This window comes from Polypterus senegalus, chromosome 6, assembly GCF_016835505.1.
Source record: "Polypterus senegalus isolate Bchr_013 chromosome 6, ASM1683550v1, whole genome shotgun sequence".
NCBI classification, from domain to species: Eukaryota; Metazoa; Chordata; class Cladistia; order Polypteriformes; family Polypteridae; genus Polypterus; species Polypterus senegalus.
Window position 1 is genome coordinate 56,503,174 of NC_053159.1, and position 16,938 is coordinate 56,520,111.

At 36.9% G+C, this 16,938-nt stretch overlaps 1 protein-coding gene across 1 annotated transcript in view; it reads left to right on the plus strand.

Moving 5' to 3' along the window:
- cfap74 (cilia and flagella associated protein 74) overlaps positions 1-16,938 on the plus strand; it is a 495,984-nt gene that overhangs the window by 135,666 nt on the left and 343,380 nt on the right. Inside the window, exon 9 of the mRNA XM_039755043.1 lies at positions 12,672-12,738. Within this exon, the coding sequence (XP_039610977.1) occupies positions 12,672-12,738 (67 nt within the window). The remainder of the gene's footprint in view (positions 1-12,671; positions 12,739-16,938) is intronic.

The window sequence follows — 16,938 nt, forward strand, 5'->3', positions numbered from 1 at the left end:
TAAACATAACATTGTAGTATACATAGAACCAAGAAAAAAGTATTCACACACACTAGGAGGAGCTGTTAAAAGGTCTGAGATCAACAATAATTTAAATATTTTATACTAGCAGAATTACCCGCGCTTCGCAGCGGAGAAGTAGTGTGTTGAAGAAGTTATGATAAAGAAAAATTTTAAAAATAACGTAAAATGATTGTTAATGTAATTGTTTTGTCATTGATATGAGTGTTGTTCTCATATCTATCTATCTATCTATCTATCTATCTATCTATCTATCTATCTATCTATCTATCTATATAGCAAAATACCTGCGCTTGGCAGCGGAGAAGTAAAAAGAAAAGGAAACATTTTAATAATAACGTAACATGATTGACAATGAAATTGTTTTGTCATTGTCATGAGTGTTGCTGGCATATATATATATATATATATATATATATATATATATATATATATATATATATATATATATATATATATATACATACTAGTAAAATACCAAGGCTTCAGCGGAGAAGTAGTGTGTTAAAGAAGCAATGAAAAGAAAAGGAAACATTTTGAAAATAACGTAACATGATTGTCAATGTAATTGTTTTGTCACTGTTGTGAGTGATGAGTGTTGTTGTCATATATATATATATATATTTACACACACATACATAAACATATATATATATACATATCTATACATATACACATATATATACATATATATATATCTACATATATACACATACATATACACACACACATACATATACATACATATCTACATATATACACACACAGCTATTTCGTATCAGTGCAATACGCTGCTTGTTAAAACGGATAACTCCCGCTCTTATGTGCAAGTCTGCAATCGTATTTGTTCAAGTTCTATTTAAATTTTAAATAGAAGGAATTTTTATTTAGTCGACAGAAATATCTTTGGTAGGAATGATAAAACAGACAGGAATATTATTCGTGAATAAATCAACTCAAACCTTAAACAACTTATAATATTTTGCTCTCCATAAAAATATATCCTGTCTAAATTATACAAGTTAGAAATAAAGTAAACTTAAAAGAACAAACATTCAAATTTCTTTACTCTTATGTAATTTTATATAAAAATAAACTTAGATTTTAAATATCCCAAAAGATTTTGCTCTCCATAAAAATATATCCTGTCAAAATTATACAAATTCAAATATGAACATGCTGCATAACAAAACCTAGAAATATAAATGAAATGTGTTCTTTTCAGCAATAACAAATCAAATCATTCAGTTGTCTTTGCTCATATGTCATTTTAGAGCTGGACGCCTGGCATCTTTTTTTGGCCACAGGTTCGTTTATGTTTGGTGTGAGGTTCTGTGTTGTGGAGATTCTCAGGATGGATTGCAGGTGCTCATCAGTGAGGCGACTCCTGTGTGCTGTTTTGTTAGTCTTTATCACTGAGAAGAGCTTCTCACACAGATATGTGCTACCAAACATGCACAAGGTTCGAGCCGCATGTAGACGGACTTTTTGTTCTTCAAAGTCACCAAAGCGCCGTGCAAACTCAGTGCGCCAGTTTATCAGCAAAGTGCGATTTGGGAACACCGTAGTGACGACTTGGTTTAACATTACTTGGCAACAGGGAAAGTGAGGCAAGGTGCACTGGTGCATTTGTGTCTCCCATAAAAGCAGCTTCACTTGAAATCACTTTGTGATTGTGCACGGGTTAAAACGTCCGCTGAAGTGTCAGATTCTTATTTAATTATGCTGCTTTCTGTATCTTCTGCATTGCATTCAGGTTAACCTGATGTTTTGTCTCATAGTGCCGCCTTAGATTAAATTCTGTAATTACAGCCACATTAGCTCCACAAATGAGACACACGGGTTCAGTAAACATATACTCAGCCTCCCATCGGTTTTAAAGGCTCTATTTTCAGAATCAACTTTTCTCTTCAGCATCGTGTGAGCTAGCTTCGCAATAACTTGCAGCATCATAAGCTAGACTTGATGAACGCGGTTCGGCAAGGCAGCTGAAGCGCTGCATTATGGGATCTGTAGTTTATTGTGTTACCAGCGCTTCATATACCCGGCTTTAATAACAATAATACAGTATATAAAATGATCTCGGGCCGGATATAATTACACGCCGGGCGGATGTGGCCCTGCCCTTGAGTTTGACACATATGGACTAAATAGAACTTGAAAAGATATATTTTTTCAAATGTGATCGCAATTCAGATAGAGTTGACGCGCACTACAGCCTGCATGCCTCAATAAGTCATCCTCCCTCGCTCTTACTTTTTACCGCTCATCTAATGAATACACTGAGTATGGCTTTACCAAAACAATCATTGATGGCTAATAAAGTATCCATTATTCGAGTATGTAGATCGGGTATATATATATACATATATATATACCCGCGATCGCAGCGAGAAGTAGTGTGTTAAAAAGCTAGAAAAGAAAAGGGAACATTTTAAAAATAACGTAACATGACTGTCAATATACAGTATTTGTTTTGTGAGTGTTACTGAGTGTTGCTGTCATCAAGGATTTGATTATCATTATTTCTTTCAATCAGGTTCGTATTTGTAGGATGTGTTGTGTTCAAGTTACATTCCGTGTTTGTCAATCGCTGTAAAGATGACAGGTTTCATTCATCGATTCGTTTCTTACTGCATCAATAAACAGCTCGTCTTCTTCTTTATCTGAGACCTGACACACTGCATGCACGGTTTTTTACACTGTCTTCCTTTAGCGGGACATTGACTTTTTCCAACGTGTGCTTTGTTTTGGATTTATGAATATGCTTGTATGTATCAGACGCTTCATATTTTTGCTGCCTTTTCAATTGTGTAATTCGGTTTTGTTCAGCTCTTTGGAACTGTTGCTTTTATCTGTGCACGCGCCAGTTCACGTGAGCCGCTCGGTGTACATGCATCGAAGTTTCCCAGCTGTGCTGGTGCCATCTCGTGCTATGTCCATGGCTGTATTTAATGTTACCTTAGTCCTGGCACTTAAAACTTTCTCTCGCAGTTTCGCTGAGTTTGTACCAAACACCACCCTGACCATCTCATCTTCCTCTGCATAAGCACAGTCCTTAACCCGTGAATATTTAGTGGAGTTTGCTATTGGATTGCCGCGGACGGACGGCCTTATATGGGCAGGCACTAAATTACAAACGCCAGCGGCAGCCTGTCTATGAACTTAATTTAAAGTGTAGGTTTACATCGTGCTTTGTTTCCGAAGTAGCAGAACTCATAAATATGGTTGTATATGTCACTCGCCGCTTCTTATTGTTTCGCTGCCTTCTCAATTATATAATGCATGTTTTCTTCAGCGCTTTTTAGGTCTTCCTGGTTTTCTATGTACTGCGTGATTACGTGGGAGGCGTGATGATGTCACACGAAACTCCCCCACGGCGTTGAAGCTCATCTCCATTACAGTAAATGGAGAAAACTGCTTCCAGTTATGACCATTACGCGTAGAATTTCGATATAAAACCTGCCCAACTTTTGTAAGGAAGCTGTAAGGAATGAACCTGCCAAATTTCAGCCTTCCACCCACACGGGAAGTTGGAGAATTAGTGATGAGTGAGTGAGTGAGTGAGTGAGTGAGTGAGTGAGGGCTTTGCCTTTTATTAGTATATATATATATATATATATATATATATATATATATATATATATATATATATATATATATATATATATAAACATGTGTTCATATATACACACACACATATACTATGGGGTGCCAAACAGACAAATACATTGATTTTATGAATATATAAAGTCGGCGTCAGAATATATAAAGTCAAAACTTGAATATATAAACTCATTCCCGAATATAACGTCAAAACTTGAATATATAAAGTCACTGTCGGAATATATAAAGTCAATACTTGAATATATAAAGTCAGTGTCGGTATACATAAAGTCAGCGCTGGAATATATAAAGTCAAAACCTGAATATATAAAGTCAGCGTCGGAATTTATAAAGTCATTCCTGATTATATAAAGTCAACATCGGAGTATATAAACTGAAAGTGAAAGTCAAAATCTGTTGATTGAAACGACTGTGAACTGAACTTAGTTAACAAAAGCGTATTCAGAAAAATAAATTAAAAAAACACTGTTCGGTTAATGTTTTGAAAATGATGCATGTGCCCTGCCCAGGATTGGTTCCTGCCTTTGCGCCCAGTGTTGGCTGGGATTGGCTCCAGCAGATCCCCATGATCCTGTGGTCGGATTCAACGGGTTGGGAAACGGATGGATATTCCAGCGCTGACTTTGTATATTCCTACGCTGACTTTATATATTGAAGTTTTGACTTTATATATTCAGAAATATTCCAACGCCGTCTTTATATACTCAGGTTTTGACTTTATATATTCCAACAGTGACTTTATATAATCAAGTTTTGACTTTATATATAAAAGTTTTGACTTTATATAGTTAAATTTAGTCATCATTGCATAACTTTTTCTTTACCATAGAAATTTAAAGACTAAATTCAACTTCCATTCCTAACAAAGATATTTCTGGCGACTAAATAGAACCCACTTATATCCAAATTTGAGCTATTGAGCCGTTGCCTGCCTGCCTGAATAAGTCACCCTCGCTTCGCTCTTACTTTTTTACCGTTCATTTAATCATGGCTAGTGGCGGAAAAATTATAAAATGCAAGGAGGATTACACTGAGTATGGCTTTACCAAAACAATTATTGATGGCGAATCGATTATTCATAAAGCTTCAATTGGGGATCTGTTTTTCTGTGTTAACCTCATATTTTTTCATACTTCTTCTCAAACCAAGGGGGTGCGAGGGTAAAATGAAACGGGAAGCACTGATCAATGTAATCGGTGTACCAGGAAATCACGCATTGACAGAAGTTCCTCTTTGTTTGTAATGCAAAGTGTGATTAAATGCGTGATTTTTTAACGTTTTATGGAGTACATGCATCAAAGCTTCTCAGCTGTGCTTGTGCTAAGAAAAGGAAACATTTTAAAAATAACGTAACACGATTGTCAATGTAACCTTTTGTAAGTAGTGCCTGGAGGATTCAGTGTGGAGAAACTGTAGACACAGCATGTGTATTAACTTGTGGATTTTTCTGTGAGTATTTGGTGGCAGCGTCACAAACTCGCTTCCGTATTACACTGCGTTAGCTGTGGAGCTCAGCTCAGAGCGAAATGACGTGAATGGGAGGGGAGATGATGACGTGACTCCCCCACCCGCCTTAACTGTCAATCCCCCACAAACACAGTCTCTCGGAATTTGCATAAGCACAGTCCCTCACCTGCAATTTTAACTTAGTTACAAAGTAATCAAAACTCTCGTTTATATCCTGCGTCCTCTCATTAAACTTGTATCCCGCATTACCCGTGGGCATGACAAACGCCAATGGCAGCCTGTCAGTGAACTTAATTTAAACTTTAGGTTTACACCATGCTTTGTTTCCGAAGTAGCAGCACTCATGAATATTTTTCTAAATGTCACTCGCTCGCTTCTTATTGTTTCGCTGCCTTCTCAATTATATAATGTATGTTTTCTTCAGCGCTTTTTGGAGCTCTTCCTGGTTTTCTACGTACTGCGTTGACAGCCAGTTCACGTGATTACGTAGGAGGTATGATGATGTCACACGAAACTCCACCCCCACGGCTTTCGAGCTCAACTCCATTACAGAAAATGGAGAAAAATAGCTTCCAGTTATGACCATTACGTGTAGAATTTCGAAATAAAATCTGCTAAACTTTTGTAAGGAAGCTGTAAGGAATGAGCCTGCCAAATTTCAGCCTTCTACCTACACGGGAACTTGGAGAATTAGTGATGTTTGGAAAATTCAATATGGCGGCCGACAGTGGCATCATACCACCGAAATAAGTATGTACATCGGTTTTGGTTAGCGCAGTGAAGCCAGCTACCAAATTTCGTGAAGATGGGGCCTTGAATAAGAAAGTTCAACATGGCGGACGTTGTTGACCGTTATGACCGTTACGCGTAGAATTTTGAAATGAAACCTGCTTAACTTTTGTAAGTAAGCTGTAAGGAATGAGCCTGCCACATTTCAGCCTTCTACCTACACAGGAAGTTGGAGAATTAGTGATGTTTGGAAAATTCAATATGACGGCCGACAGTGGCATCATACCACCGAAATAAGTATGTACATCGGTTTTGGTTAGCGCAGGGAAGCCGCCTACCAAATTTCATGAAGATGGGGCCATATACAGTAATCCCTCCTCGATCGCGGGGGTTGCGTTCCAGACCCCCCCGCGATAGGTGAAAATCCGCGAAGTAGAAACCATATGTTTCTATGGTTATTTTTATATATTTTAAGCCCTTATAAACTCTCCCACACTGTTTATAAATATTCCCCGCAGAGTTATACAGCATAATCCCTTTGTATTCTCTTAGATATTAGGTAAGATTCATTGAAATTATGTATTTAAACACACTGTTTATATACAGTAAAACCTAAATATTATTTTAAAGATATTGAGTGTCTCCGATATCACATATGTTACAGCCATTACGATAGACATGCCACCAGCAATAAATACGTACAATACAAGAAAAATAGTATACAGTAAATGTGTGTACTGTGACACTAAACGTACGTACATGTACTAAGCACTATAAGTAGAAAATTAATTATGGTTACTCACCAACAATGACACGATGACTTGTCCGATAACAATGAGTTTTATTTTACTGCACAACAAAGGAGAGCGTTACAGCCCTTAAAGGAGCCACTTCAGGCGATTGTGTAGCACTGCCGTTGTTCTTCTTCTGGCAGTCTTCAATCCAAATCCCTAAAGCAGATTCCATCCAGACTACTGCCTTATTACATCCACTTACAACTTGTTTTGCACCCTGGTTAAAAGGACACTGCGGCCGTATATCTTATATTCCTTTCCTACTTTTTAAATAAAAGAATCGTAGCCTTCAACAAATCCAAAACGTTTACCTTTTGGCAATCATTAACATCTTCCGTTTGCGCTTGGGCACGGCCCCTGAAGCAGTAGCAGATCGTTTTGGAGCCATAATGAAGGGCTTGACTATGCACAAAGATAAACACAAAAGAGCACAACTCTTTACACAGCGAAACACGTTGATGCTGAATGAGTGAGACGAGACTTCCTGGTTAACACTGCATTCAGCAGGCAGGAACTTAACTGCGTGCTCTGATTGGTTAGCTTCTCAGTCATCCGCCAATAGCGTCCCTTGTATGAAATCAACTGGGCAAACCAACTGAGGAAGCATGTACAGGAAGTAAAAGACACATTGTCCAGAACCGCGAAGCAGCGAAAAATCTGCGTTATATATTTAGTTATGCTTTCATATAAAATCCGCGATAGAGCGAAACCGCAAAAGTCAAATCGCGATATAGCGAGGGATTACTGTATAAGAAAGTTCAACATGGCGGATTTTGTCGACCGTTATGACCGTTACGTGTAGAATTTCGAAATGAAACAAACGCCAGCGGCAGCCTGTCTATGAACTTAATTTAAACTTTAGCGTTACACCGTGCTTTGTTTCCGAAGTAGCAGCACTCATGAATATGTTTGTATATGTCAGTCGCTCACTTCTTATTGTTTCGCTGCCTTCTCAATTATATAATGTATGTTTTGTTCAGCACTTTTTTGAGCTCTTCCTGGTTTTCTACATACTGCGTTGATAGTCAGTTCACATGATTACGTGGGAGGCGTGATGATGTCACATGAAACTCCGCCCACTACGGCCATCCAGCTCAACTCCATTACAGTATATGGAGAAAAATAGCTTCCAGTTATGACCATTACGTGTAGAATTTCGAAATGAAACCTGCCCAACTTTTGTAAGTGAGCTGTAAGGAATAAGCCTGCCAAATTTCAGCCTTCTACCTAAACGGGAAGTTGGAGAATTAGTGATCAGTCAGTCAGTCAGTCAGTGAGGGCTTTGCCTTTTATTAGTATAGATGATAAAGCTGTACAAACTGACCTACAGTCTGATGTCCCCAGAGCTGAAAGCATAAACATGTAAACATTTAACCAAAATGAAGTCTCGACCAATGAATGACAAAACTAAAAAATGTTCAGTCTACAAATTAAGATTGTAAATGTTTATTAATGTAAAACCTGTTTAGAAGATTAAAAGCAGTTGGAATTAAGGTGTATTTGAACTAATTACTTTTTATCCTTTGAAACATAAACCTATAGCCTGATGGCAGCAACTGAATTTATGAATATAGTGGGTGAGTTCTATCTGACAGGATGCACTCTGCTTCCAGCAGTACTTTCTTGTTATATGGGTCAATCAGATTTGAATATTGGGACCTTATTATTTTGCTTATTTTACTCAATTTTGCAGTTTGATCTATTCTGTCCTTGTTGCTAATGATGAGATTTCCAAATCAAACTAGCAGAACACAAGTGTAATGGGAATTGAAAGTAAGATTTATAAAATATTGATTTAATGTTAGAATTCAAGCTAAAAAGTCTCCACTTGCTCACACAACAGAGGTGTGTTTTTGCAGACTGCTTCAGTGTGTTAATTGAAAGTCAGTTTTGAGTCTGCTTGTTCCAAGATATTTATAGCTTTCAATTTCTATGGTCTGGCTTTTGATGATATTTTGTTATGATTAAATGATTTTTATTGTAAAATCAATCAGTTATTTAGTTTTTGTAACATTAAGTTGTCAGAAAAACTTGCATTTCTTCCATGTGGACCATGACTTTTATCATTCTCATTAAGTAGGCTTACAATCACATCAACCAATTTTAAGGTAAAACTATTTTCAAATTATTACATCAACCATTTGTGAAAATAATAATATAATAATATAGAAGTAAAAGAGCACACCCTTGAGGAGATCCTGTTGTTGTCAGGTAATGTTTTACTTTGAGCATTTCAATTCTGTTTGTTAAATGGAATCAGCCACCCATCACCACCCTACCAAGTTAATGTACAAATTGAATCTTTTAACTAATGTCTTGCAAGAAGGTGGGTGTGGATGGTATTAAGCAGATGAATAGTTTCAGTTGAATTCAGTATGTTACGCAGTATATCACTTTTCACTGTGTACTGTTTATAGGTAAAATACAGTTACATATTTTACAAATTACTTAATGCACAGATCTTATCACACAGTTAAAAAAAGCACTTCCAAACTCCTTAATATGAAAGGGTCCTAGTAGTACAAATCCATTAATATTATCATCAACATATGATTACTTGATAATTGATGAGATGAAAACTAAAACTACAGGCAGCATGATCTTAGAGAAAATTAACTTCTGAGGGGGTCAATGGCTGGTTATAATGCAAAGTCATAAAATAAAGTCACACACAGCCACAGTTATGAAAACCAAGGCAAACTGGTTGTCCACCTTCTCTCCTATATTGTACAGTATAAGTTTGTAAAGAGCAGTCTAAAAAAAAAAGAGAAATTCCTTTCATCATTGGAGTCCAAGGCTCCCAGTACATTTGATATCTTTCCCATGAGCAGGAAAACATCTTAGGAGTTTATGCAGTAGCACCAAGGGTGAGAGCAGGATACCAAAACGAGAAACAAAACAGAAAAGGGTTAGTAACAGCTTATAGTTATTTTATTGCTTATGTATTTTTCAAAAAGACTAAAGAACAAAAATGCAGTAAGCACAATCAGTGTATGCTAGACTAAAGTAGTGAGTCTTCAGCCTGGGTTTAAAAGCTAAGTCCAAAAGGGTGATTTCTTTTAAAAGTTGACGGATCATTCCACAGCTTTGAAGTTCTTTAACTAAAGGCATTATTTACCATTGTTGTTTAATTAATCCTTGCAATCTATAGTAAACTGGGAACTGGAGACTTTTAAGAAAGATCTGGTTTGTATGTAATAATGAGTTCAGTTGGGTAAGTAATGCCAAAAATGATTAATTATGTAAGAAGAATTATGAAATAGGTGCTAAGCTTAACTTGAAGCCAGCATGAAGACTTAAGAACAGGAATTATTTTCTACTTCCAGTAAAGATTTTTAAAGATTTTTACTGAGGCATTTTGAATTAACTGAAGTGTGCATACAGAGCAACTTAGGAATAACACATTGTGGAAGAAATATAATCCACAATATCAATTAAGAAATAAAACTTTTTATCTTGCAAGTGAATAGTTATAAACTTTTTGCTGTTACGCAATATTTAACATTCAGGCTTTTATATAACTTATGACACACTTCATGCTATGTGATTGGTTTGTACATTTGAAAAAAGTAAGATACCTAAATGCTACATCCACATATAATGTTTTCTCTGACCCACTCATAAATGATGAGTTACCACAGAGTGTCAGATCCCATAAAAAAAAAAAGAAAAACTTAATTTTTTGTAGTATCATTTACTTACATACAGACAGACTCCACCACTGTCTTAATTCATTCTCTCCAGTGCTCAAAACCTAAGCTGTCAATCATAAACTCTACATCACTGATGCAGCTGTCTCTGTAGTCACATTGAAATCAGCTTGTAATTCATCCAGTTTATTATATAAAATGTGCACATTTGGTAAGATTATGGTTGGAAGAGGAATGCGGTGAGATAGCGTTGCTTTTTCTGCCTCATCTGAATACCTTTGCATTTTCTTGTTTGCATCACTTGTGTTTACTGCTCTAATAAAAATTGTACAGTTGATTAAAGGAAGATTAGTTTTGGGGTACAGTAACTCAACTGGTACTTTCCCTGTAGAACCCATTGTACACTGCAATTAGAATTCTACACTGTACTGAATCCTCCAAGGTAGAATATAAGCCGCATCCAGATTACAGGGACTGAAGTGAAAAAAAAATTAGTAGATAAAATAACTAAAAGTAGCACTCTATAACAACTTTGCTAATAACTGTCTTCCTTTATCTACCATGATTAAAATTAAGCACAATAAATATATACAGTGATCCATCGCTATATCTCGCTTCGACTTTCGCGGCTTCACTCCATCGCGGATTTTAAATGTAAGTATATCTAAATATGTATCACAGATTTTTCACTGGTTTGCGGATTTCTGTGGACAATGGGTCTTTTAATTTATGTTACATGCTTCCTCAGTTTATTTCATACAAGGGACGCTATTGGCGGATGGCTTAGAAGCTACCCAATTAGAGCATGTATTACGTATTAAATAAAACTCCTCAATGATATACGATATGCTTCCCGCGCGGTGCTTGATTGTTTGCTTTTCTCTGTCTCTCTCACTCTCTCTGCCTGATGGAGGGGGTGTGAGCAGAGGGGCTGCTTGCACAGAGGCTGTTTGCCTAGAGGATACGGACGCTCCTCTTAAAAATGCCGCTTTATCGCGGTGCTTTGGCATACTTTAAAGCCCAAAAGCACGTATTGATTTTTTGATTGTTTGCTTTTCTCTCGCTCGCTCTCTCTCTCTCTCTCTCTCTGTGACATTCTCTGCTCCTGACACACATTCTTTGAAGAGGAAGATATGTTTGCATTCTTTTAATTGTGAGAAAGAACTGTCATCTCTGTCTTGTAATGGAGCACAGTTTAAACTTTTGACTAAAGGGTGTTATTTTTAATGTCTAGAGGGCTCTAATAATGTTAACAGTGTGGGAGAATTTATAAGGGCTTAAAATATATAAAAATAACCATAGAAACATATGGTTTCTACTTCGCAGATTTTCACCTATCGCGGAGGGTTCTGGAACGCAACCCCCGTGATCGAGGAGGGATTACTGTAGTACTTCCAAACTTAGATAAAAATTGAAACAAACAGACCTTTTGCTGCTCACAGCTTGAGTAGATCCTTTCAGAAAGCTCACCACCAAAATTACAAGACTGTGGGACAGCAAGAAACACTTGGCTTTCCAAAGTGTGAATGATAATCTTCGCCTTATTCTTTTTGTGGCTGCTCCCAATAGGGGTCGTCACAACAGATCATCAAGATTCAGTGTCTGAATTTACATTTTGATTGAGGAAATGTAAAAGTGCCAGTTAGAAGTGAAATACCAAATTGTTTAACATGTATTTTTTATATATGGTTTATTAAATAGGACAACAAAGTTTAAAATAATATTAACATAATATTAACATTTAATTTTCTTCAGTAGGACAAAAGCATGTCTTTTAATTTTTCAGTGAGTTGTAAATCTATAGTGTAATAAGAGATAACATTTCATTCCACTTCATAACTCCATGTACCGCTTTAAGAAATATGCATGGTCATTTACTTACTTTCTTCCATGCCTCAGCCAGGGGTTCCTCTTCTGGCTATGGTTCAAATCTTTGTTTTATGTTCTTTTTGTTAATTTTTGATTCTTTTGCTTACATTAATATTGTTGCATTCTTTTTCATTTTGTTAACATATTAATGCCTTGGTTATGTCCCATATTTTTGTGGGTGGTCCCCTCAGAGGTACAGCCACCTGCCAATCACCACCAGGGACTGCTGTTCACCCTGTAAAAAGTTCTGTACTTTTTCCTGTGCCATGTGCTTATTGTGACATATTTGAATTTTTTTAACCTTTTGCTCTGTTTTTGACTTTGCCTTGGAATTCTGTATTGGGATTGAGTTTGCTTTAGATTGCCTTTCCACAGAGCTTCTTGTAATACGGAGCATTTTTGTGCTATTGGTACTCCCAGTTCATGACACCTTTCACATTAAAAGATATTTTATTCCCAAATTGTCTATTATAATTTACTATGAGTATGATTATTGTTTTGTTCTTTATTATAGGTTTACTCCACCAGGACCAATGTCAGCAGGAATGACCTGTGATCTTGTAGTCATATTTAAACCAAAGGTTAGAAACCTAGTAAACTTGCTATGTATGTTATGTAAAGCTTGTGATTTATGAGAATTACATTGCAGGTAAATAAAGTGATATGCAAATCACAAAGTACAAAAGTAAACAGTGGTACTTTAATTTGATCTATGCCTGGATCACTGATCACTCACTCCTCTGTGGGGCTACCAACTGCTCTGTCTCCTGTCCATCACACTGGCTCGAGCAAACCCCAATGCTGCCTTCTCTCTCATGGTTTTCTCTCTTCCTTCGGATCTACCCCCTGTTCTTCTTTTTCTGGGTTTTTAATATTGATTGGCAGACCACCGTAAATAGTGCATTACTGCCACTTACTGAGCTGTCGTGTGGAGCAGAGACTCAGGAAGTATATTGTACCTATGTGGGGTCAATGGGAAAGTGTTTGCAGGAGGGGAGTATTGGGAGGGTGGGAAAACTCAAATAATATCAAAATGTCCAACACTTTTTAAAAATTCAAATAAGCATTTTGATGCATTATATTGCCAACACTTTCTTAATATACTTTCTGTGTTACTAACCACCTGTCCCAAAAAGATGTTGTGTTTGTTCCTCATATCCAGCACTTTCCAGCAATATATGCTTTAAGGATAGCTGCATTTTCTGCATATCCTTGTATCATGTGTATTTATTCAAAACATTAAATATTTTAAACCTGTGTGTCCAAGACATAATAATGATAATGACTTACTGTTCTTTCCTGCCTCCCCGAATTCATATAAATGCCTTTGTTTCTTGTCTTTATCCAAGCTCTGTTGCCAAATTGATTTAGCTGATGAATTTTATTAAGATTTTTGCTTCCCCTTTATGCAACATCTCTGCTACATTTACATTCTTAATACTTAGTGACTGATTAGCCAAGCTGTCAGCTACCTCATTTCCCAAAATACCTACATAAGCAGGAAACCACAGGAAATAAACAGCTGAATCAAGGACTTTGTTTCCACAGATGTTGCTGTATCTGGCCTACAATTGGAATTTCCCGATTTAATACTTGATTAGCACTAGAATTACCAGAGCCTATGTGAAAACTTGTAAATCCGGCCCACCTTAAATCCTTTCTCACCTCTCCGTCAGTGTCTTTTGTCCTGTAAATGTGTCGATAAGCAGCCTGCTATCCCATCCCCCCACCCACCGCAGCAGTTCATTTTGCAAAGAAGTTTCTCAGTGCTCAATGTTTATCTTCGAGTGAAGTGCTTGAGCTTTATAGGGTAAAAAAGTACATTGTCATTTTGAATACATACATTTCATGTGTGTTCAGTGTCATCAACAATCTATGTAAAATGGTTTAACGTTGTTAACACAGAAACGTTTTTCATGTTTTAGTAATAATTGACAAAATGTAGACATGAAATGTATAATGTGTGAAACCTGAAATACAAATATTAAGTAAACACTTTCACAAAAGGTACAAGTATAACAAAACAAGTGCACTTTTATTCAAGTTATTTAACCGAAGAAAAAAGGAAGCAGGTTACGGTAGGCAGTTGATACGATAGCTTGCATGGTGCAATGCTAAGAACTGCTACCTTCCAATTAAGAGGTTGCGGTTTCGATATCAGCTGCTTCCCAAATTTACCATTTTGAGTAGTGAGCTGCTCTTATTGTTTATATCATGCAATAAAACTTACATTTGATTTGCATCTGTCAATTTATAGTACTTGTCAAAGTTTTTTTTTTTTAGTTTTATTCTCCCACTCATGTTCAAGCTTCCACCCCCACCCACCCCCCGATCTGATGCTGTTTTCAGATAAAGACGTGGTATAACAAACAAACTTGTTTTGTTACACCCCCTCTTTATTTGAAAACCGTGTCAGATCTTGTGCTCGAACGCGACTGAGAAAACTGTGGACGTGGATGTGAGTGGTGTATGTGACTGAGAATGACTGTGGATGTGAATTTTTTTTATTCAGTTTTTTTTTTTTGAGTGTTCCTGCTCACGCTAAATTAGTATGCACCTTCTAATCCATCATGTCAAAGCCACACTAACAAAAAAGAGAGACTTGGGTATATATGACATTTGGAATAATTCATTTTATGACCTGTATTGTACATTTCGGAAAACGTTGTTGCACTAATGTAACATTATATTCATTTGCATACCTTCATGCAGTTGTAGTCATGTTTTTTCAGTTTTTTCCTGAATCTTGGCCAGTGTTCTCATGTTGCTGCATGTTGGTATTCCTTTTGAATTCCAGGAGATGCAGAGGATAGAATAGTACAGAGAGGTCAGTTCTGTGCTATATACAATCATCAGATTCAAATGTTAACAGTTCCCACACACACCCAAGGACCGTCCTTCCATTTTTAATTATTTGAAACAGTACTATCAACACAGACCCAGCTATACCATAATTGCATTATTAATGTGCAGTGCGTGCTATAGATGTCCTCCAGGGCTGGAAGCTGCACCTCAACAATCCTCTGTGCTCTTGACACAACCCACTGTAGAGTTCTCTGATCAGCAACTGTGTAGCTGAGATACCACACACAAGTACAGTGGATTAAAATACTCTCTGTGGTGCAGTAGTAGTAGGTCATCCGCACCTTTTGAGGGAGGCCAGGTTTTTTCAACATTCTTAAGGAAAACCGCTTTGGTGTGCCTTCTTCAGCAGTAAAAAAAAAATGTGCTGAAGTAATTGGCCAAAGTGACATTACTGTGGGAGAGACGGGGCTGCCTTTGTGGTCAGTAATAGCTCTAATACTTTTCCATATGCTTCTGGTAACCATACTGTAAAATGATCTTTCACATGTTTTCTGTAGATATTTTGCTGTTTTTTTATACCTTTTTTCAGGTTTGATCTGGCAACACTGTAGGCTATGGGATCCGAAGATTTAAATCTCTTTTTACATGCTTTTAAAAGGTGTTTCACCTCTTTGTTTCAAGGTTATTGTAGTTTTTGTCTTTTTATATCAGTTTTTATTTCTATCTTATTTCAGTTTAGCTTTAGTTTTCCTTCATCATATATTTTTTAATTTTAATTTAGTTTTCATTTCACAGACATGTTTCTATTTTACTTTTATGTATATTAATTTCAGTTTTAGTAATTATATTATGGTTAAAGAGCTACTGTGGAGTTTAGTTTTGTGTCATATTCAGACAGAACTGTACACTTAACGGCTTTGGATATAATACGAGTCTAAAAGCTTACTACACTACATGGTTTACTTTCTGGTTTTGTTTTTATCTGTTAAAACATTGTATCTTAGGATGAACAGGGCTCTTAGGCTTGAATCAGTGTGCAGACCCCACCTAGCTGTATTGAGGGAACTAAAGAAAAACAAGCATGTAGTGTCAATGTTAGGGGTATTGTGACTTGAATAGCCCATGCATAAGCACAGTAAACGCTTATTGAGTAGAGTAAGAGTAGGCAATAGGAATATGGACAGCCACAAAACGATAGAAACCGCATCTGAGATTAGGAGCATTATCTATATATTCTAAACTTGCTTATCCATAGCAGAATTTCGGGAAAACTAGAGCCTATCCTAGCTGCTTTGGATGCAAGGCAGGAAAAATCCCTGGAGGAAAGAAAAGTACAGAGAGGTCAGTTCCGCGCTATATGCAATCTTCAGATTCAATTGTTAACAGTTCCCACACACCCAAGGACTGTCCTTTCTACATTTACGACATGTATACCTGTGTAGTGTACACACTCTTTCTCTGTGCTGTGGTTCCTATTACATTTAAGGGGTGCCTGACACTGACTGACTGAGTTTGCTCTTTTCCTTTATCCATCACCTTTTCTTGTGAGAAGCGACAACAAAGTTCCTTTGCAAGGTGAGCAAAGAATACTCTTCTTTTCTCAGTGGCCCCTGTGCATGCCCTGTACAGTACCTGTGCGTTGATTGCCGCCAAGTTAAGCGTGTTATAGCACAAGCAACTGGCCACCAGCTTGCTCCTGCTCGCACTGAATAAGCTTGCGCCTTCTGGTACACGATGTCCACACGGCACTGGGCAAAAAAGAAAGAGACAAATCTATGTGACATTTTGAAGAAATCATTTTATTACCTGAATAGTACCAATCAGAAAACATTGTCGCACTAATGCAGTATTATTTGATAGGTGTGAAAAGGCACTGTGTAGGTGCCCGACCTGACACAGGTTCAGTCGGAGGCATGTATAAAATAAACCAAATATTTTATTTTTCTTCACCTGTGGGGCATGTCTTCCCCGTTAAC